Here is a 21,762-nt window from a genome sequence, read left to right on the forward strand (position 1 = left end):
AAACTCAAAATTACTTTAAACTCCTCGTCTTCAACCTCCCTCCTCCGCACTACCCTACCTTCTTTACTCCCATCTGAACTACTGCCTTCTATACTACTATTACTCCTAACTCATTTGTTTCTCCGTACTTCCGTCCAATTATTTAAGTCCATATCTTCATATCCACCCTCACCGTCACTACTCCCTTCCATCCTTAGTCCAGTCACAGATCAGTTTATGCACCTCCGCTGTTTGAAAGAAACGAAGCAAAAACACTGTGCGTGTCCAAGATGTGTCACTAGCAGCAGTCCTCTCCAGATAGCCCCCTGCGTTCAAGTCCTCCTGGGACGTTCGTACTCACGAGTTGACAAGTCATAATTACGACGTCAGGTGCGTTCAAGTCAGTTTAGTCGAGAAGAAAATACAACAGGGTCTGCATTTTTTTACTTGGATTTCAGCTGCGTAACAACTAAACTATCAATTTAAACAAAAATTTACTGTCAACTACAGACCTTGCATCCATCGATTCCGCCATGTTTCTCATTGACACGCCCCCAACTCGGAAACTTAAAGAAATTCCCCCAACTCGGCTTAAAGAAAATTTCGAGTTTCCCACTCATAATTACGACTTTGTGGTGGCGTTCATGTGCCTTCAACTCGTAAATACGATCTATCCGACATGACTTGATCGCACCATTACTTCACTGCTCCATTCTCCAGAGCTACAAGAAAAATGAACTAGATACAGAAATAAACAGAGAACAATAAAAGTTTCAGAATGAAAAAGCAAAAATTATTTTCCATTCCGATATTATATAATTCCTCGTAATTTATGTAAATAAATAATGATTTTATTTTCCTTGACAAATGTGCGCATGCGCACTGTCACTCTTTATCAGCACACCTGCAGGTCTAATATGAGTCAGAAGCAATTACCCGTTCTGGATCGGAAAACTCAACGCCGGTAATCACTCACACACACACTACACACAAAGCTGTTTACTGCGGAGATTTAGCAAGCATAATCCCCCATTTTGAAGGCCTTTCGAAAAGAAATGCTTGGTCACCACAACAGTTGAATAATGTTTCACTAATGTGAATGTGTGTCACTTCGGTCATGTCTTTGAGTCAGCTGCCTCCAATCAATATGGATTTCTCCTCTGTTGTTTGCTGTGGGGCGGCTGCATTGGCTGAAAGGAAAATCTTCCGGCAAGCTCACTTTATAACTGCCAGTTCTTATCAGTAACGAGACACACACTCTCACTGTATACGCCACTGCCAATTCTTTCAAAGTTTCACGATACCAACAGCGTTCCCAACACTTTTCCCTCGTTTCTTTTCCTAAGAAATGATCTGACTGGCTGTGAAGGGGGGCGGGTGGTATAAAGCGCGTGCAATGAATTCAAAATGGGCACAAGCTGTCTCTCAGTCAGTCTTTTTTTAACTACTTTATGTAAAATCTCGATAGAACAATATGTAAAATTCTCTTAAGCTAAGAGAGAGGTTACTTTAAGTATAGCGTTACAATTATATACACCCAGTTTACTCTAGCTAGACACATTTTTATCAATTTACTAGAGAAATATTCACAGCAGGGCATCGCTAGGCCCTTTTTACTAGGCACCAGCCCTGGTCAAATATTACTGATAAATGCTTGTCTGACAATTAACAGAATACTGTATACTACCTTGAGAACCATTTCCCCTGATAATATTTTGTGAGTAAAACACTCTTTTAATTTAAAAGTGTAAAAATGCTTTCCCTGAGTGTAAAACTTATATTACATCAGTAACCGTAAACTCTTTATGAATGTACTTTAGCTTAATACTAATTTCTTTACTTTGTATTAAAAGTTCACATAATTGTAGGCTACCATTTTTATCGAATTTGATAACGTCAGACAAGCACTGAGTGGAGCATACAGTAAATGCTCGAGGCTAAAGTACATACAGAGAATTGATGTTACATTACAGCAAACTACCATAAAGATAATATTCAAGTTAATTATATTTAATTAAGTTTAAATTGCATTGTTATAATTATGCATAATTCACTTGCAGGCAGACTTTTTTTTGGAGTATATTAAGCCTATAGTATACAAGGCTTTTATGAAAACGATTCAGTTGTAGGAAACGTCTAGCATGTGTCTCTACATTTACTAAATGTTAATATTGAGGTTAACTGTCTGAAACCTTACTGGCTATAAATTATGGTAAGAAAGTTGAAGGTACAACATCAGTCTTTTGTACTTTGTGGATTATCTTTTCCATTGAGTACAGAGTGCTTCTATTTTCTGCCTCTAAATACCATCCCGTTTTTTCCCTCCAAAGTTATGTCTTTGACTCGAGTAAACTTGGAGTTTACTGACATTTATCAGGTTCACTGATCCGATGGTGGCATTTTATTAGAGCTTCTCAGATAAAGATGATGTGCTTCATTCTGCAGATCAGTGATATGGTTATAGTAGAGGACATTTTCTAACTTAAAACTGTTTGCGCCTCAATTATGGTGCATGAATTATCCATGTCAAATAGCTGGGTCAAAATAGTGAGATTGGAAACTTATACACCAGTCAGCGCTTATGCAGTAGAGGCTCCAAGGCCATTCAGTTTTAGATATTACCTTTCATTGTGTAGTAACATGCTTAGTTACTGTTACTAGTCACTTTGCTTTTAGGACAGAAGCCAAAAGCGTGAAATGAAAAATGACCCTATCTATTTTCTAAACGCATGTAGATCTTATAACTTCTCTGGTGACGTATGCTGAACTTCTCCAATCATTTAGTCCAAATTCAACTCTGCTGTTTTCTTACAATCGACTGCAAGCCTGCATTCAGATCTGCCTCTATCCATTCAGCAAATTAATGATTAAACCAAGTCCCCGCCCCACCTTTTTTTTGTGATAATCTTTTTATTTGGATGGAAGTCACAATATGGAAGAAAAGATCTGTTGCTACTTCCGTTTCATCGCAAATTTAATACCATAGCCTCAGAGTTAAATTGCTGACCGTCCGCTCATCTGATGCCCATTGAAAACCTGGTGAGCACTTTCTTGATCTGGCAAGCTCTAAACTGATTTGATGACTTCATGCAACTTTCAAGAGTATTTGTTTTCTATATGTTGAAATGTCCTGTTTTCTGTACAACCATTTCTAGAGATTGAATGCCATGCTTAAATGACGTCGCTGTCTGCCGCTTTGTCACTTTAGATTTCCCACTGGTGGTGCGCATGGAAACCAGGAAAATGGCCCTAGTGGAAAATGTAGTTCTCAGGGGATCGACCTGGTGGCTAGTTCCAATAACTGAGCTCCTATATCACATAAAAACAATTAAACTGTGTTTGCCCACTTTAGATATCTCTTCCATTCTAAGTGGGCATTGTTTGCCCAGAATAAGTTATTTTGTGGGCCTTATGCCACTTAGTCAAGGATCTTCAAGGATCTTATGTGTGATTAGTACAGTATCACTAATATTGTGCCAGTGTTAATGCAGAAGGCTTGTTGTCTCCAGTTCATGGATCACTACTACTGTACAGAATGATCCTTCCATGCTTGTTAGCAGACCACATCCTTAACCATTCAGCCACCACAATGACAAAATGTCCATACACATATATCCCTCCCAAAAAACCCCAAAACAAAACAGTTCAGGCCATTCTTGGAGATTTGAGTGAACGAGAGCAATGCATAAAGAGAGAGAAAAAAATATGTAGTAGCATTACAGTACACATTTATTTATAACATGTTTATTTTAAGACACCATGAAATTTGCATTCGCCTCAGAGCTTTTATTCAAGGGGTCGTTGATCAGTCACATCCGATGGAGTATTAAAAACCCTCAGGAAGATGAGGAGTCCTGTCCCACAGGCACGTGGGACGGGAACATAAAATGAGTTTTAGTCCAGATAACACAATCTTGTCACATTACTGGTTTGCATTTTGTTTCTGAAGCATTAATCTTTCCACCTTTTGGATATGTATCAAGATAATGTCCTTAGATTAGGCAGGATTAGCATCAAGCACACATGACAACATTGTACTTAACCTGATTAACCCCACTGGGAAAGATAAACCTCCTGCATCCACCTCCTCAGTCAATTATGTACTTGGCATCCATAATCATTAATGTTATTTACAGACAGCCTAACACACTGTTGGAAAGTGTGTTTGCTTGAAACCCTGCAAGACCAGGTTATCGACAACAGTTTTTACTTTACTTTTGAGAAAACGAGCGACAATGCTCAGATGCCTGAAACCAGTAAGTGCAGTCTTTATTGCTATAAAAAAAACTTACTATACATCCTAAAGGTAATTATGTGAGAAAGTGAGTTTGTGATGTATCGTATAAAAATTTGTTTTAGTATACCCATCTTATCTAAATGAACTAGGATAATCAAATAATAGATTATAGTTGATGCAGATGCTATTTTGAACATGCAGACTATTTTGTAGCATATGGAAAATGCAGGGCAAAAAACTACAAGGCAAATGCAGGTGCCATCTGCGTAATTTCCATGTTGCACACAGAAAAGTAATGAGAAAAGTGAGAGTAAATGGAAAAAAAAACATGTTCATAAAAAAACATTTAATTACAATTATTTTTAATTAAATTAGTTAAAAAACTATTTTTGTAATTGTTTGAATAAGTTCCTTTATTTCCTTTTATTTATTTTTTTATCTTATTACATTTATTTATTTGTAATTTCTGCAGGTTTGGGCCCATGTACACTACAGGTTTATTGTGAATCTTTTGAGCAACAGGTTGCGGTTTCCCTGAAGGCCACTTGATGGCAGCAGTAAGTCACCCTCTCTGATTTGGCGCCCTAAAGCATGATGACGGGCATTGTGTGCCGTGTTTGCAGTGGGTTGTCGGAGTGGGAGACGTCCAAAAAAAACAAATATGATGATTCCTTTCGCCCTCCGATATGTGCCAATCGGAGATAAGAGAAAAGATGCTAGTCTCAGAAGAACGTGATTAAACTCTTGCGGGGGTTCGAATGGCGTCCAGTGGGGGAGGAATGGAGAAAGACGGTGTTTGAGAGAGACAAGACAACTGGTGGTTCTTTGTCTCTGAAAGGCATGAGCATTCAGCCCACCAGCGTACAGTGGCACGGCCTTACCGCGGTATACATGGCGAGGGGGCGCGAGTATGTGAGCGGCAAAGAAAATCAATGTACGAGAGGACATGTAGGTGCTTTCATTGTCACAGTGTCCCATACAGAATAGGAGACTGTGCAAATCCTTAAAAAGCAGAGAAATGGATCTGTGCTAGTTCAAGAAAAACATAAAATTGAGAAGGACAAGAGCGATAAGAGGAAGAGGGGGTGAGGGAGAGGCAGAGAAATCGAAAGAATGGAGTGAATCAACCCATTTTTCCCCAGTCTTTGTATTTTACATTCAGCGCAGGTCGCTTCCTTGCACTTCATGGTTTCGACCCAGCCGTATGACGCACCGCTCCCAGATGAAGGGGACCTGCTGCTGCTTGGGCTGATAATGATAATAGTTATGATGATAACAGTAATAACCAACTTCCCATGTCGCTCTCATCCTGCCAGCTGCTTACGTGTTTGGATTATCAGCTGCTCTGACACACTGCAGTGGAGATGCTGTGGTACCCTGGGGCTCGAACGTGTGTGCGTTTCTGTTTGTGCCTATATGCGTTCATGTGTGTGTTTACGTGGTGATGCCCTCAAATCTGTCCCCCTTGCCTCTATTTCCTGCCAATTACACTCTTGCCTGATGTTGGTGGCCCATTCAGCTATAAGTCCTGTTCTGATGGTGCTCAGGAGTGGGTAGTTACCCACTCACCCTTTCCACCTTTAAAGTCCCCCCCCCATTGGACATGTGCATCGAAAGGAGATATTGGACAGACGTTTCATAGTTCATTGTTTTATATAGCTAAATTGCCTTTGATAGCAACATGCAAGAAGATCTCTACTTGTATACTTGATCACCTTACTAAGTAACTGGACATAAGCTCAGTACACTTTTAAAAATAAAGGTTCCAAAATGTTTTTTTTGCAGTGGTGTTCCTTATTGGCATTGTTGGTCATGAAGTATCTTCAACATTGCAACCTTGGAGCACTGGAACTTTCATGGTTCTTTAGGGTGAACCAAAAGGTTGTTTAGATTAAAATGTTCTTCAACCTAAAAAAATCATGGTTCTTTTAAGAACTGTTCACTAGGGGCTTTCACACCAGGTAGTTATAAGAGCTCGGTTATAGGAACTAGCCACCGAACGAAATTTTCCCCTAGGGCTATTTACCTGGTTGCATTCGCACCGCCAGTAGGAACTCTGAAGCCATCTGACAACGACGTCATTTAAGTGTGTCAGTCAGCAACTTCAAAAACTAGAGGATGGAGGACAGAAAAGTCCACCTTACTAAGTAACTGGACATAAGCTCAGTACACTTTTAAAAATAAAGGTTCCAAAATGTTCCTTATTGGCATTGTTGGTCATGAAGTATCTTCAACATTGCAACCTTGGAGCACTGGAACTTTCATGGTTCTTTAGGGTGAACCAAAAGGTTGTTTAGATTAAAATGTTCTTCAACCTAAAAAAAATCATGGTTCTTTTAAGAACTGTTCACTAAGGGCTTTCACACCAGGTAGTTATAAGAGCTCGGTTATAGGAACTAGCCACCGAACGAAATTTTCCCCTAGGGCTATTTACCTGGTTGCATTCGCACCGCCAGTAGGAACTCTGAAGCCATCTGACAACAACGTCATTTAAGTTTGTCAGTCAGCAACTTCAAAAACTAGAGGATGGAGGACAGAAAAGTACCTGGACTTTGCTGTTGGTCCATCTATCTCTATTTTCCATGTTCGTGGAGTAAGTTTATGTAAAACTGTGTCTCTACGTGGCTTTTTAAAAATGATGGGTGCCGATGTTTCTTATGCAATATGTTCCCATTTTTTTTAGGAATTTACCATTTTAATTATAGGAAATGCCTTTTGAGAGGACTAAATTAGCATAGTAGGGTGTAACCCAGCACAAAATGAACTATGTTGATTGGCCACAAACAAAAGTTGTATAAACACAGTTTATGTATACTTACTCCACGAACATAGAAAACGGCAATAGATGGACCAATGCTGAAGTCCAGGTACTTTTCTATCCTCCAGCTGCTGATGTTGTTGAATGGCGTCACTGTAAGCTGGCCTATGTCACTCAAGAATTCCTGGTGCATAGTGATGCAAGTGCAACCAGGAAAATAGTGGGCCCTAGGGGAAAATGTAGTTCTTGGGGGACTGCCTTGGCTAGTTCATAGAACTGAGTTCCTTTAAAACCAACCAGTGTAAAAGCCACCCCCCCACACACACACAAAAAAACAAAAACATATTTGATCTTAGTGTGAAGAACAATAATAAAAAAAAAATGTAAGAACCTTTTGTGGAATGGAAATGTTCCATGGACGTTAAAGGTTCTTCTTAGAACAATAGATGCAAATAAAGGACTTTTAAACCTTCATTCTGTTCTAGCGATATCATTCACCCGAGATTTTTAAAATTAATTATAGATTCGAATGGGCCAGGTTTGGTGTCTCTTATTAATAAGTGTCTCCTAACTGGCTCTGTTCCTGCCAATCTTAAAGTGGCTACGGTCACTCTGCTTAAGAAGCCTTCACTGGATCCTTCTGTCCTAAAACATTTACAGCCAATTTCTGTCTTACCTTTCATTTCAAAAGTTTTGGAGAAAATTGTGCTGAATCAACTTCAGTGTTTTCTGACAAGTAATTGTATTTATGAGGCTTTTCAATCTGGTTTTAAGTCTGCTCACAGCACTGAGTCAGCCCTTTTGAAAGTGTTAAATGATATTTACCTCTCTACTGATTCAGAAGACTCTGTGGTTCTTATTCTTTTAGATTTATCGCCAACTTTTGACACTGTAGACCACTCCACACTATTATCTAGATTGTCTTAGGTGTGTCTAAAAGCAAACGTTCTGAAATGGTTTCAGTCATACCTGTCTGACAAAGTTTTTAGTGAAGCTGGGTAATTTCACCTCTTCTTCTGCACCTCTGACCGGTGGCCTTCCACAACGCTCTATTTTAGCTCCCTCTCTGTTTTCTCTTTACATGCTACCTCTGGGCTCTATTCTATCTAAGAAAACATGGTGTGTCTTTTCATTTCTATGCAGATAATACGCAAATCTATCTACCAACCTATAGAAAAAATTCCACTGCGATTTCTTCTCTTCTGCAATGTTTAGAGGAGGTTAAATCATGGCTATAGAGGATGGAGGACAGAAAAGTACCTGGACTTTGCTGTTGGTCCATCTATCTCTATTTTCCATGTTCGTGGAGTAAGTTTATGTAAAACTGTGTCTCTACGTGGCTTTTTAAAAATGATGGGTGCCGATGTTTCTTATGCAATATGTTCCCATTTTTTTTAGGAATTTACCATTTTAATTATAGGAAATGCCTTTTGAGAGGACTAAATTAGCGTAGTAGGGTGTAACCCAGCACAAAATGAACTATGTTGATTGGCCACAAACAAAAGTTGTATAAACACACAGTTTATGTATACTTACTCCACGAACATAGAAAACGGCAATAGATGGACCAATGCTGAAGTCCAGGTACTTTTCTATCCTCCAGCTGCTGATGTTGTTGAATGGCGTCACTGTAAGCTGGCTTATGTCACTCAAGAATTCCTGGTGCATAGTGATGCAAGTGCAACCAGGAAAATAGTGGGCCCTAGGGGAAAATGTAGTTCTTGGGGGACTGCCTTGGCTAGTTCATAGAACTGAGTTCCTTTAAAACCAACCAGTGTAAAAGCCACCCCCCCCACACACACACAAAAAAACAAAAACATATTTGATCTTAGTGTGAAGAACAATAATAAAAAAAAAATGTAAGAACCTTTTGTGGAATGGAAATGTTCCATGGACGTTAAAGGTTCTTCTTAGAACAATAGATGCAAATAAAGGTCTTTTAAACCTTCATTCTGTTCTAGCGATATCATTCACCCGAGATTTTAAAAATTAATTATAGATTCGAATGGGCCAGGTTTGGTGTCTCTTATTAATAAGTGTCTCCTAACTGGCTCTGTTCCTGCCAATCTTAAAGTGGCTACGGTCACTCTGCTTAAGAAGCCTTCACTGGATCCTTCTGTCCTAAAACATTTACAGCCAATTTCTGTCTTACCTTTCATTTCAAAAGTTTTGGAGAAAATTGTGCTGAATCAACTTCAGTGTTTTCTGACAAGTAATTGTATTTATGAGGCTTTTCAATCTGGTTTTAAGTCTGCTCACAGCACTGAGTCAGCCCTTTTGAGAGTGTTAAATGATATTTACCTCTCTACTGATTCAGAAGACTCTGTGGTTCTTATTCTTTTAGATTTATCGCCAACTTTTGACACTGTAGACCACTCCACACTATTATCTAGATTGTCTTAGGTGTGTCTAAAAGCAAACGTTCTGAAATGGTTTCAGTCATACCTGTCTGACAAAGTTTTTAGTGAAGCTGGGTAATTTCACCTCTTCTTCTGCACCTCTGACCGGTGGCCTTCCACAACGCTCTATTTTAGCTCCCTCTCTGTTTTCTCTTTACATGCTACCTCTGGGCTCTATTCTATCTAAGAAAACATGGTGTGTCTTTTCATTTCTATGCAGATAATACGCAAATCTATCTACCAACCTATAGAAAAAATTCCACTGCGATTTCTTCTCTTCTGCAATGTTTAGAGGAGGTTAAATCATGGCTATCCCAAAATGTCCTCTTCCTAAATGAAGACAAGACCAAAGGAAAATTGGTCCAAATGAGAACTCTGTGTATAAGCCCTGAGCTGGAAAGCTGATCCGTTTTTAGATCCTCATGGGTGCGGAACCTAGGTGTTCTTGTTGACCAGCATTTAAAATTTGATAAACATATCTCTTCTGTTATCGGATCCAGTTTTTATCAGCTTCGTTTTCTGTCTAAAATTAAAAACTCTCACTCCTAAAGCTCTAGAAATAGCTGTTCATGCGTTTGTTGCGTCTCATCTAGATTACTGCAATTCCTTATATTGTGGTATATCTAAGTCTCAAATTGCGCGTCTTCAGCTTGTCCAAAACGCTGCGGCTAGACTTCTTTCAAAGTGTCGTAAACATGAACACATCACTCCAATCTTAAATCTCTACACTGGTTGCTGGTTTGTCAGAGAATAGACTTTAAAATACTTCTTTTTGTATATAAATCCCTACATAACCTAGCTCCTGTCTACCTCTCTGAACTTCATCTTTACACTCCGTCTAGAAGCCTACGATCCTGTGACCAGGCTTTGTTAGCCCTCAGAATTGTTGGTGTTATATGCTTTGTGTTTAAAGTCTGACTCATGGACACACTTTTGCCTCGCTACACATTTGCAGGTATTCCTGTCATGTCTCATATGCTGACGACTATGACGCTCTGACTCAGTAACTAAAAATAACATACTCGATTTGTACTCACACAAATGCACAGAAAGGACTTCTGGTCTGAGATCATACTAATTTTTGAGGTACGAGGATAAGCAATTAAGTCAATTAGCTGGAAGTTAAGCTTCTATTGAATTCTAAGAATAGTGTCTAAAAATGCTGGCGGTGAAACGACATGCGAACGCACGTTGCTCGTTGGCATTTTGTGTTGAGGATAGCTCTTGCTTTCATAATTAGCTTTCTTTGAATATGTAAATAAGCAGATGTTACTTTTAGTTCGTAGTTAGCTGCCAAGATTCTCAAACAGGTGTAATCCAGAGTTAATTTGATCTCAATCCAGCTCTATTATAACCCTCTCTGAGGCCCAACAAAAAATGTTTTAGCATTTATAGGTTTACAAAAAGTGTTTCGTTTTAAGGTTATTTATTTTTTCATTATGTGTTCATATAAAATATTAAAAGCAATATGAAAGTATTATTATATTATACTGTTATATTATGTTATATCATTATGTATTTTATTTATTTTTTCTATATTATGACTAACAAGTGTTGAAACAATTTTCACTCTGAAGTTGCTAGTAAATTTCACAAAGAAACAGCTAGGGAAATTTCAAAGTATAAAGACTGTATTATTTTCTCGTAAAACATTTTTTACCAGTTTTATTCTTACATAATCCAAATCAATATATTATATTTGTTTCATAGCTGTGGAAAGTTCATGTTTCTTATGTCACTCTGTGGTTTCATTATTCTCACAAAACTAAATTATATAAACTTATTACACCATGTCCATTTGTTATGTAATTAGGGGGATAATGTACAGTCAGTGGTCATTACATTATATTGTTATATTTCAGCATTATTTTAGTATCATCAAGATTATATTAAGTGTTATAGGAGTCAATTAGGTTACAGTTTTAGTAATTTTGTTCTATGTTTTTGTCATTTTGTGTAGTTTTGGTTTTTTATATATGTCTATGGAATTTGTAAATTTTTGTTTTAGTCATTTTAGTTATACTAAATTAAAATGAGAAACATTGTCTTGGCAAAAAGTGTTTATTTTATTTCAGTTAACATTTAGTTTATTATAAATGGAAATGTTTATTTTATGATTTTAATTATATATTATATTATATTATATTGAATGTAAAACTGTCAAGAATAGTCTTTATAAAGAAATTATAAAGAAAGGAAAAAAAAGAAAGTGCTCTATAGTAGACTTAAAAATAAATTGCAGGGTCTCAAGAGGATAATTGTATCATAAAAGCATTTAACCGCAGGTTCCTCCAGGGGGACTGCTGCCACTTCAAACGAAACCATCTGACAAACAATACTCTGACAAATAATAATTCTTCATTTTAATATTAGGATATTGGATGTTTGTTTGCATTTTTCATTTAACAACTGGAATGCCTATTTAAAAATGTCACACGGAAAATCAGCCTGAGTTCAAAAGACGCAAGCTTATTGCGAAATATTTGTGAATTTCTGAATCTGCCTCCACATCATCATGAATCACTCAGGAGGCTGCAGTCCCAGGTGCTTGCTTTTTTTATACAGTAATTAAAAGCCACGTCATATGAGCACTACAGAATTAATTGTAAAAAATTGGGGCTCTTAGTGTGCAAATTTGCCTTGAAACAACAGAGACTTAATTACTGGTCATAAATGAAGGAAAAGACCCAGTGCCATTAGTTGTAGGGCGGCGGGCACCGGGGCCATTAGGGGTGGGCTAAATTGGGCTAATTTTCAGTAAGGGCTGTGTGTGATGGAGAGGGAAAAAGGAAGACAGAGAGAGGGGGATTAGGAGAGAAAGATGGGCTGTAGATGGGGGGCAGGGGCTCCATCAGTTTGGAAACGTTGAATAATGAATCTGAAGCCAAATTAAGTGTATGAGTCAAACATTTAGGAATTAGATGTTCTGTAAATGAAAGATGTTTATCATGACTGCTCTGCTTTCAGCTGCCTTTAAGCATCTTTTAAACGTGCCAGTGTTTCATTATAGGCCTGTCTTGACGGAGTCACATTGCCTGTCTAATGATAAACATCTGCTCAGTGGGACAATTCTAATTTACCTTTGTTCTGAAGGATTACTGCTTTCCTGTGCTATTTTTGAAAATGCTGGAGGATTATGCACACCCTACTCTGGCAGTAATAAAACCACAGATGATTTTATCAGAACATTACAGTAAAATTCATTGCAACAGACAGCCAAAACCAAGTCATAGGACTCATTTATAAAATAATGTATGGTCCATTTAAATACCTCCAAATAATTATTATATTAAAATATTATATTACATGACCCTATTATATATAACATTACCAATAATAAATGAAAATATGAATGAATAAAATGTCATGGTCTTTTTAAAACTATTATTATTTATTATTATTATTATTAGTAGTAGTAGTAGTAGTAGTAAGTATTTATAATATAATAATGCTTATAATAAATGAATAATAGCAATAAAAATGGGTAAAATAAAAACTAATTTAATAAGGGCCATGAGACTGACGTAATGATAAATACAATAAAAAATTGTTATTATTTTTATTATTATTATTATTAAGCATTTGTAATATTAACTTAAAATTGAAAAAAAAAATTATTTATAAAAAATATGAAAAATAAGCCTCATGACCCTATTAAATACCTCTAAATAATAATATAATATATAATTGTTATTTTATTTAATATTATTATTATTATTATACTTATACTAATAAAAAATTATAAGAAGAATAAAAATGATTAAAATAACAACAAAACAAAAATACATTTTAAACATCTCAAGATAATTACTAATTTAAACATTATAAACAAAGAATGTAAAAATCCAAATGAATAAAAAAATAAATCAAACTTTTAAATCCTAAACAGCACATTTTCACATATGAACACACATGCTTCTTACATGGGCTCGTCACAGACGGGCACCTCAGCAGCCAAACATGTGACAGCACTCGCTCGTCATCTCGGCTTTCCAGATAAAGACTGTGTGCGCTGTGATAACAGCCATCGTCTCGGCTCTAGTGCCCTTAGGGTTTTAGGGAGAATGGGAGAGGCTAATCTCAGACACAATAACCAGCAGAGATGACAGACCAGCACACTGCAGCTGTGTCACGCCACCATGCACACCACACATTAGCCATTCACCGTGGGGGAGAGGAGAGAATAAAACCTCTGAATACCAGGATTTGCCAAATGGCCTGACTGCTTACCTGTGTATGTCTTAGTGTATACTTTGATCTAAATTCTAATAGAAATGTCTCTCTTTTGTTTTTCATGTTTTTATGTCCGTTTATGTTATCTTTCGACCCATGATGGTTAGATTGCCTTGTACAATTATTCCTTTATTGTGGTCTTTTCTGGTAGACCATTTTCTCCCATCACACTCCTTTGACATCTGTCCCTTTTATGCGCTCTGCCTGATAGGGGACTGTATGTGTGTGTGTGTGTGTGTTATCCCCACAGAGGCCTGTGTGTGCTTGTGCTATAGTAATGGTTTTGTGTGCTTTAATCCTTGTTCTGATGCTATACCTCAAAGCTTAGGATGATAGACCAATTATATAAACAGTTTATGTGTGTGTATATATATATGTGTGTGTGTAAATGTGGGACTAAGATGTTGCCCTTTCTCATCTCTTTTTATTCTTTGAACCTGTTTAACCTCCACATTATTGATCCCTTATATCAAAGAAGCTCAGATGAAAGAGAAATTGTCTTTCTATGTGTATATTTATTTATTCATGTGTGTGTATACAAACTGTTTGTTTATGAACACCGCAAGAAAGATGAATTTGTTAGATCTCTTAACCACCACTTCAAAGTGTCTGAGTACTGTTGTACAACAACTGAAAGGATGACAATGAATGTTTGTCATCAAAAAATGAATTCCCTCTTTGTTGTTTTTGACCGTTGTTTGATGGTGACTCACCTGCTCACCATACATATTTCTTTGTCTCTTTGTGTCCCCGTCTCCCTTTTTCTGTATCTGTTTTGTCTGTCTGTTTCTCTCTCACACTCTCTGAATGTAAAATGAGAGCCTGTCCCCGATAGGTCACTTTACTAATGTGAAAAGACACTATTTCACATGCGTGTTTAGCATCGGAATAACCTGTCATCCAATCACCGGACAATACACATGACCACTCGCTCTGTCATCATGATGTCACAGGGTGTGTAGAGTGTGTAAGTGCATTGCGTAGCGAGTGTGGGCACGCAGCAGTGCGGAGCAGCGGCTCAAATCTGAGATTTATTGTGAGTGTCGCCCAGTTCTCTTTTTTTTGTTATTTCCTTTCCCACTCCGCCCTTTTTTCCCATTTAACGTCACATTGGCATCAATCATCACTTTCCTCTTGCCCCCCTCATCCATCTCTCTGTCTTCTGTGTTGCGATTTCGTCTCGCCGTATCAGTCTGTTCATCCTACCTTTTCCATTTATCACGTCTACATGATTGTTATTGCTCATTTGCACTCTGACAGTATTAAAACACCTCAGGCTTACAACAGCTTGCTGTGCCATGTCATTTCATGAAAACACTGGTTCCTGAAACAGCGTGGAAGTGGGAGTGCACAAAAAAAACAAACATGCATCATAAATGCCACGCGCTACATGGGAATTAAACTGTCAGACGAGTAAGAACTGTGTGTCAGAGCTGCTGCATAGGGGTCTGCAATCAGCTTTATTATACTTGTGTGCTGCTCATCCTTTCGGTGGTCGATCGAAATTTATTTTAAAAGGACAGAAAATGCCTTTATTTCACAGCCAGGGGTGATTGCTGAAGCGTTTCAAAGCCATTTGACTGAAAATGAGTGCAGCTCAAGCGTGGAAATGGCAAGCTGTTTATGATGTCACCTAAAGCCTGACTCATTCTGTAGGTTCCTATGCTGTATTTTCAGAAATTGCATGTCGGCCTGCTATCGCAGATCTCTTTTGAGATCATGGCGAACAAATGTCGCTATTTCACTATGAATTGTTCGCCATGATCTCAAAAGAGATCTGCGCTAGCAGGCCGACATGCAATTTCTGAAAATACAGCCATGTCTTGAGTGACGGGGCCAATGGCTTCACACTCGGCTCACCCGTTTCTGATTGAACAATGATCGGAGTCTCGCTTTCTGAGGTCGCTCCATTGGGGTATTTATACTAAAGCACGATGATCCCTTCAATCCAATCAGCAGCTGCCATATTAGAGCAGAAATGAAATGGTGGTGTGTTATGTTTTGCTCTCGTGTTCTTTGAGAGTGCGCTGCCGCATTGGCCCATCATCAGCGCAGCATGCAGTCTCTTCCGTCTTTGTGATTTCTTTGGAATGCTGTTGTTTGCTTAAATTGCTCTCTTCTTGCACAAGAAAGCCGGAACAGAGTGTGCGGCTTGAGAAAGGGCTGCTGATTGCGGCTATTGTCTAGCGAGTATGGCTCATGGGCACTCACGAGGTAATTGCCGCTCAAGGAAGGCTGAGGCGTGCTCCAAAGGGAGAGACTGTATGTGAGTGAGAGTGTGTTGTGTGTTTGGAAGGAGGATGAGGACTGAGCCAACGAAAGGTTTTCGATTTATAATTTATGATAATTTTCTCAACGACGCTCTCTAGTTAGTAAAAACCCCCCAGAGGGACTCTCGGACTAAGCTGTACTAAAACACGCTTCAATTGTTTCATGAAATACACGGGGTACTCTGTAAAGGGCGAGTGGGAAATGGGCAAAAACAATCGTAATGGCTTTTATACCCGTCTATTGTGTGCCAAGACAACTCTGCGGCTTGTAACCTGAAGTCCCCATCTTTCACAGTGATATGTGTCTTTGCCTTGCTTGAAGGCGATGTCAGTGAGTCGGAAATGTTCAGAGAATAGTCTGCTCCCTCAGAGCCCTGGAGCCATCATGATTTTTAAAAGACGTTATCTGTTAATGCATTGGTGATGATCTTTGAGGTTTCATTCCACTTGAAGTACGACTTTTGTCAGATGTTGTTTTGTACTATCTGGCAAGATACATTTGCCTTCAAAGCCAGAGCTGGGATGTGTTTGCCTGGCTTTTTCCATCCATTTCGTTTAATTTATAGTGTGACACCTGGAATTGTGAAGGTTTACATCCTTGTAAACACTCTCTCTCTGCATCGCCTTTGACAAAATGCCAAGCTGCCAGAACTCTACATTTGCATTGATGAGTGGTTTTGTGTGGACATCAGTCTGAGTGTAGAGATTTTGTGGCCTGAAATGCTGTCGTGTATAGATGTGGGGGTCCTTGAACGTTCATGTTATCATATTTTGGCATTATAGGGGGGACAGCGAGGGTAGAGAGAGAGAGAGAGAGAATATGTGTGTGTACACTGTATATAAATTGGCAGGTTGTAATTAAATGTGCAGACCTCTCTACTATCTCCTCCTCCAGCCCTGCGCCAGTGACGCACAAACGGCTGCAGCAAAGTGAGTCATCCAGCCCTGAGGATCACCAGCCCTCCCTCTATCTCTATACCCCCCTCTTCCCCAGTCCCCCCTTGTACCTCTTTCTCTCTTACCCTCCTCCATTCAGTCCCTGCCACTCCATCCCTCATCTCCTTTCCCCACTGTCCCCCGATTTTTATAGTCAGTTTTTTCATTTATTGACCGATTCCCCCAAGTATGTGAGTCTCTCTGCATTTGTCTTTTTGTCTCTCTCCCACAAAATTTTACTACTTTTTCACTATTCTGCTCTTCTGTCCTTTTCAGTCACTTTAAAATTTGTCGCAGGCTCCGTTATATTTTGCCATATTTTTTCCATTCTTTTCAAATCAATAAAAATGTATGCGTTAGATGAAAAAGTCCAGATGGCAGTAAGAAAGTAACAAAAATGAAAAAGGAAGGAAAGAAAAGAAGTCAAAAGTGGATGTTTGTCTTGTATGTCACACGTCAAAGATGCGTCACAACAAGAGACTATATGGTGTTCATGTATGCTGGCAAGTCACCTGATTTATCAGGAGCGTGTATTTGTATGTAAGAGAGATAAACATGATTTACCATAGAAGCTACACAATGTCTGACTCAGAATGTGACTAATTTTTAATCACCATGTTGTCCAAAGTTGACAGTTGCAATCAAAACAATCAAGGAGCGGTATAGGAAAGTCTACGAGTAATTGTAGTTGCGTAAACAGAAACTGGTCACATGGTGACTATAAATCGATCAGAAAGAATGCTTAAATGCTGAAGCACTGCTTAAATTACAGTATTGTGTGGATTTTGAGGCCATATGCTACTATTCTGACCTTCAAGAATTTTTGGAAGAAGTGGGTAGAAGGCCGATCACTTCCGTGAGTCATGTAATTGTGCGCACTGCCCTGGTTGGCTTTGACTAAAAAAAGTAGTTCATCGCCTGAAAAAACAAAACAAAAAAACAATTTAGCACCTAACTTGCCGTGGTTATCCAATTAGCTTCATCTAAAACGCGGATATGCATGGGGAGCAACAAACTGATGTCACCCTTTAAACGCTCTCAAAGACTTCTGCTGAAACACAATCAAATGGAATCTATTCTTTTATTAAAATGAAAGTGGCTATAGAATAATGGCTGAGTGGGGTGCTGGCTACCCATGTAAATGAAAAGAAACTGGAAATGTAACTTTGCGAATTCTCAAAGCGGTTACAGCTCTGACTCATTCAGTTTGCTCAGCCATTGCAGCTGTGCCATGACTAGCTAAAGAGTCACAATAAAAACTTTTGACTTCTCAGATGGTCTCTACTGTCAGTAATGCAGTCATATCAATTTGTTTCATATATGAGTTTGTGTCATTAAAGTGATAGATCACCCAAAAATGAAAATGCTGTCACTAACCCTCATGTCGTTCCAAACCCATAAGACCTTCGTTCATCTTCGGAACACAAATTAAGATATTTTTGATGAAGTCCAAGAGCTTTCTGACCATGCATAGACAGCAAGGCAACTACCACGTTCAAGGAACGTAGTAAGGACATAATTAAAATAGTCCATGTGACATCAGTGGTTCAACCTTAATTTTATGAAGCCACACGAGAGTACCACGACACATGCGTGTGATGCTGCTGACGCAGGAGCCGGCATTCTGACGTAGAACACTGATGCGCCTTGTTTACAAGCAGAGGAATGCACACGTATGTGGCATGGTACTCTTGTGAAAGGTGGCAGAGACTGACTGGAAGAGAAGTTGAATAAAGTCGTTATTTTTTGTTTTCTTAGCTCACAAAAGTATTCTTGTAGATTCATAAAATTCTGGTTGAACCACTGATGTCTGGGTTGCTTTGTTATGGTATTCAGTATGTTTTGTTTTTGCTCTGAATGATTTAAAAGTTGATTTTTCTTTAATCGTTGCTAAGTAAATTCCAAATATTCACGGCAAGTAGTAAAATACCATAACTTAATAAAAAATAATCAAGGCATGTTTTCCACTCTTTCTCCCTATATGAATAAAATCATATTTAATATTTTAATTTATTTGAACCAATGTTAAAAAAATATTCAGAAATTAATTTTAAAAAATACCTAAACATTTTAATACTGTCACAAAGACTTTTTGTGAATGTTTGAGTCTCGATGCAAACTAATTATTGAATCAGAGTTCTGAATCACTTTAATACAATTTGAACCAATTCGTGGAAGGGATTCAAACCTACCACCTGTAATTTTCCAATTAAAGTTTAATTGACAGACGCCTCTCAAAATCTTTCTTCCAAGAAAGGGTAGCAAAATTTGTCTAATGACAAGTTCTTAAGGAAACTGAATGGCCAAGTGAAAAGTCCGTTAATATCACCGAAATATTCATGATGTTGCTCAATTTTATATCGGCATCGAAATCAATGTGTATACATTGTACATTTTGATTTGCGGTCTAACCCTAGAACCCTGTAGCTGTAAATAGTGCTTTTTTCATAATACTTATCTAGCAGTTTTATTGTTTAGTGAAGGTACATATGTATACACAGTTTTTTAATATTATAGTTATTCAATATTAAAATAAATAGCAGCTACTTTGTACAGTTATTTGCATAAATTATTTAATTAGCACATGACTTATGAAGGTGTAGCCTACAATCTGTTAATTTAAATATTGTGTGGTTTTGAAATCTGGTCTCTTTACCCTTAAGAGAGGTTCAGAACGGAGAGGCAGTGTGGGTGAGTTAGTGGAGGCGATGGTGGGATGTAGTGGAGCAGGTATGTCCTTATCAAAACATTATCTGGAACAACAAGGTCTTTGCTCGCCAGAGGACACCTGACACCTTTCTGTACTCAGAAAACACTGTTAAAAACCACCCACCAAGATACAACTTGAAGAAAAAAATCATAAGAGAACACAAATGCATTATGTGAAATATTATTACAAATTAAAATACCCGTTTTCTATTTGAATATATTTAAAAATGTAATTCATTCCTGTGATGCAAAGCTGAGTTTTCAGCAGCAGTTACTTTAGTCTTCAGTATCACATGATCATTTAAAATCATTCTAATATGCTGATTTGGTACTTAATAAATGTTTCTTATTATTATCAATGTTGAAAACAGTAGTGCTGCTTGATATATTTTCGTGGAATCAGTGATTCTTTGATGAATAGAAAGTTGAAAAGAACAGCAATTAGTTGAAATGGAAATCTTTTGTAACATGTCCTTACTGTCACTTTTGATCAGTTTAAAGCATCCTTGCTAATTAAATGAATATATATAAATAAAAAACCTTTGTAACCCCAGACTTTTTAATTGTTTGAAAACGTATCTTATATTAAATTAAATATAAATTTATATTAAATCTAATATATTCAATTATATTTATATTAAATCTAATATTGTTATATTAAATCCAAACTGCTGAACTTCTATCTCTCACAGCTTGCTTTGTGTCTGCGTCAAATATGACATCCATGTTACGATTCATTGATAAGCACCTGTTAAATCAACTATGTGAGCCTATAGTCACATATATTCTATATGCTGTTTCTTATTTGCTTATACCTAAAAAAAACCCTACTTTCTGTTATGGCATCTGCATAAAAAAATTAATCATATCCGGGGGAATCTACAAAGAAAGTTAAGAAGTCAAGGATCTGCAGACTAAACAACACTCGAGGAAAAGCAAGTAAGTGAAGCATAGACAGCATTATTCTGAACATATGTTTACAAATCCTAAGAGTGAACGCTCTCCTATTCACATAAAATCAAAGAGATTATAATACCTTTGGAGTGTGGAGAATAAAGCCATTATAAACTGAGAGGCAATATTGCTACAATGAATGCAAATGGAATATCGTGTTTTGTAATGCAGCTCTTGCACAGTGATGGGTGATATTCAGTCAACAGATGAGACACAAAGGCGACAACAACTACATCCTTTCATCCTCACAGACGCTGGCCTCCGTCTGTTTCATCTAAATATCCTCAATGAATCTTTCGTCCTTGTGCCGAGGCTTATGCGCTAATCTTCAGTCATAATAGGCCTCATTATTAAACATATTGCTGTAAACCAACACAGCCATCTGACTCACTGAGTGTAGCACTGAATAGGACAAGAGGTACTGTTCCTTTCATGTCACATATCGTTGCACACTGTAAAAACACAAGCTGGTATGACGGCTGGCTGAGGGTTGGGGGTGGTGCGATTTGATTGACGAGGGCATGACTGACCTCATAATGGGTAGAATTTGTATGAGGCGATGCAGAGAGGGCTTTGATGGACTGAATCAGCCAGTGGTAATTAAATGATTAATAGTACTTAGCTCAACTCAGATCATCTTCTGCACTGGCTCCCGTGGGGCCCGTCATCATGTTAAAATTACACAGATGTTATCGCTCTCCTTGCCTGTAGACAGACATACAATCAGCGTTTGGTGCGGAGGCTCACTCACGTACGTTCGTACGCCATACCAATGTTAAATGACACAAAAACAGATAATGGCGATGTTAATGCGGTGCTATACTCATTATCTGATCACATCATCTCCATGCGCTGTTTCACAAAGTCTAAAGGCAACTAACATTTTCCTCACACTCTTCTCCACTGGGGCATAGTAGTCATCATAACTGGGGGGGCATTAGGAAGTATCAATATAGTTCACCCCACAAATCATTGTCCACCCTTAAATGCATCCCCTACTTTTCAAATCACACTTCTTCGTTTACAAATCAATTTAGCAATGTGAAATAATAATGGACTCGGTTTAAACACCTTTGTTTGTTTGCAAATGATTCATATTAATTTCTGTTATTTAAAAAAAGAATGTCTTTGTAAATTTTTCATTAATATGTAATAACTTGCTCCAGCTCAAATGATTTTTTTTTTTATAGTTTTGCTTTATAGTCACATTACAGAAGTAAAATAGATTGTATTTTTAAGCACATTCTTACAAATAAAGGCTCCAGAACGCCCCCCCCCCCCCCCCAC

General features: G+C 37.9%; 1 protein-coding gene across 1 annotated transcript in view; it reads left to right on the plus strand.

Annotated features, from left to right (window-relative positions):
- Nucleotides 1-854: 854 nt before the first annotated feature.
- LOC107586203 (uncharacterized) overlaps nucleotides 855-21,762 on the plus strand; it is a 32,977-nt gene continuing 12,069 nt past the window's right edge. Inside the window, exons 1-2 of the mRNA XM_016273469.1 lie at nucleotides 855-863; nucleotides 902-943. Of these exons, the coding sequence (XP_016128955.1) occupies nucleotides 855-863; nucleotides 902-943 (51 nt within the window). The remainder of the gene's footprint in view (nucleotides 864-901; nucleotides 944-21,762) is intronic.

This window comes from Sinocyclocheilus grahami, unplaced genomic scaffold (assembly GCF_001515645.1).
Source record: "Sinocyclocheilus grahami isolate Dianchi unplaced genomic scaffold, SAMN03320097.WGS_v1.1 scaffold78.1, whole genome shotgun sequence".
Taxonomy (NCBI): domain Eukaryota; kingdom Metazoa; phylum Chordata; class Actinopteri; order Cypriniformes; family Cyprinidae; genus Sinocyclocheilus; species Sinocyclocheilus grahami.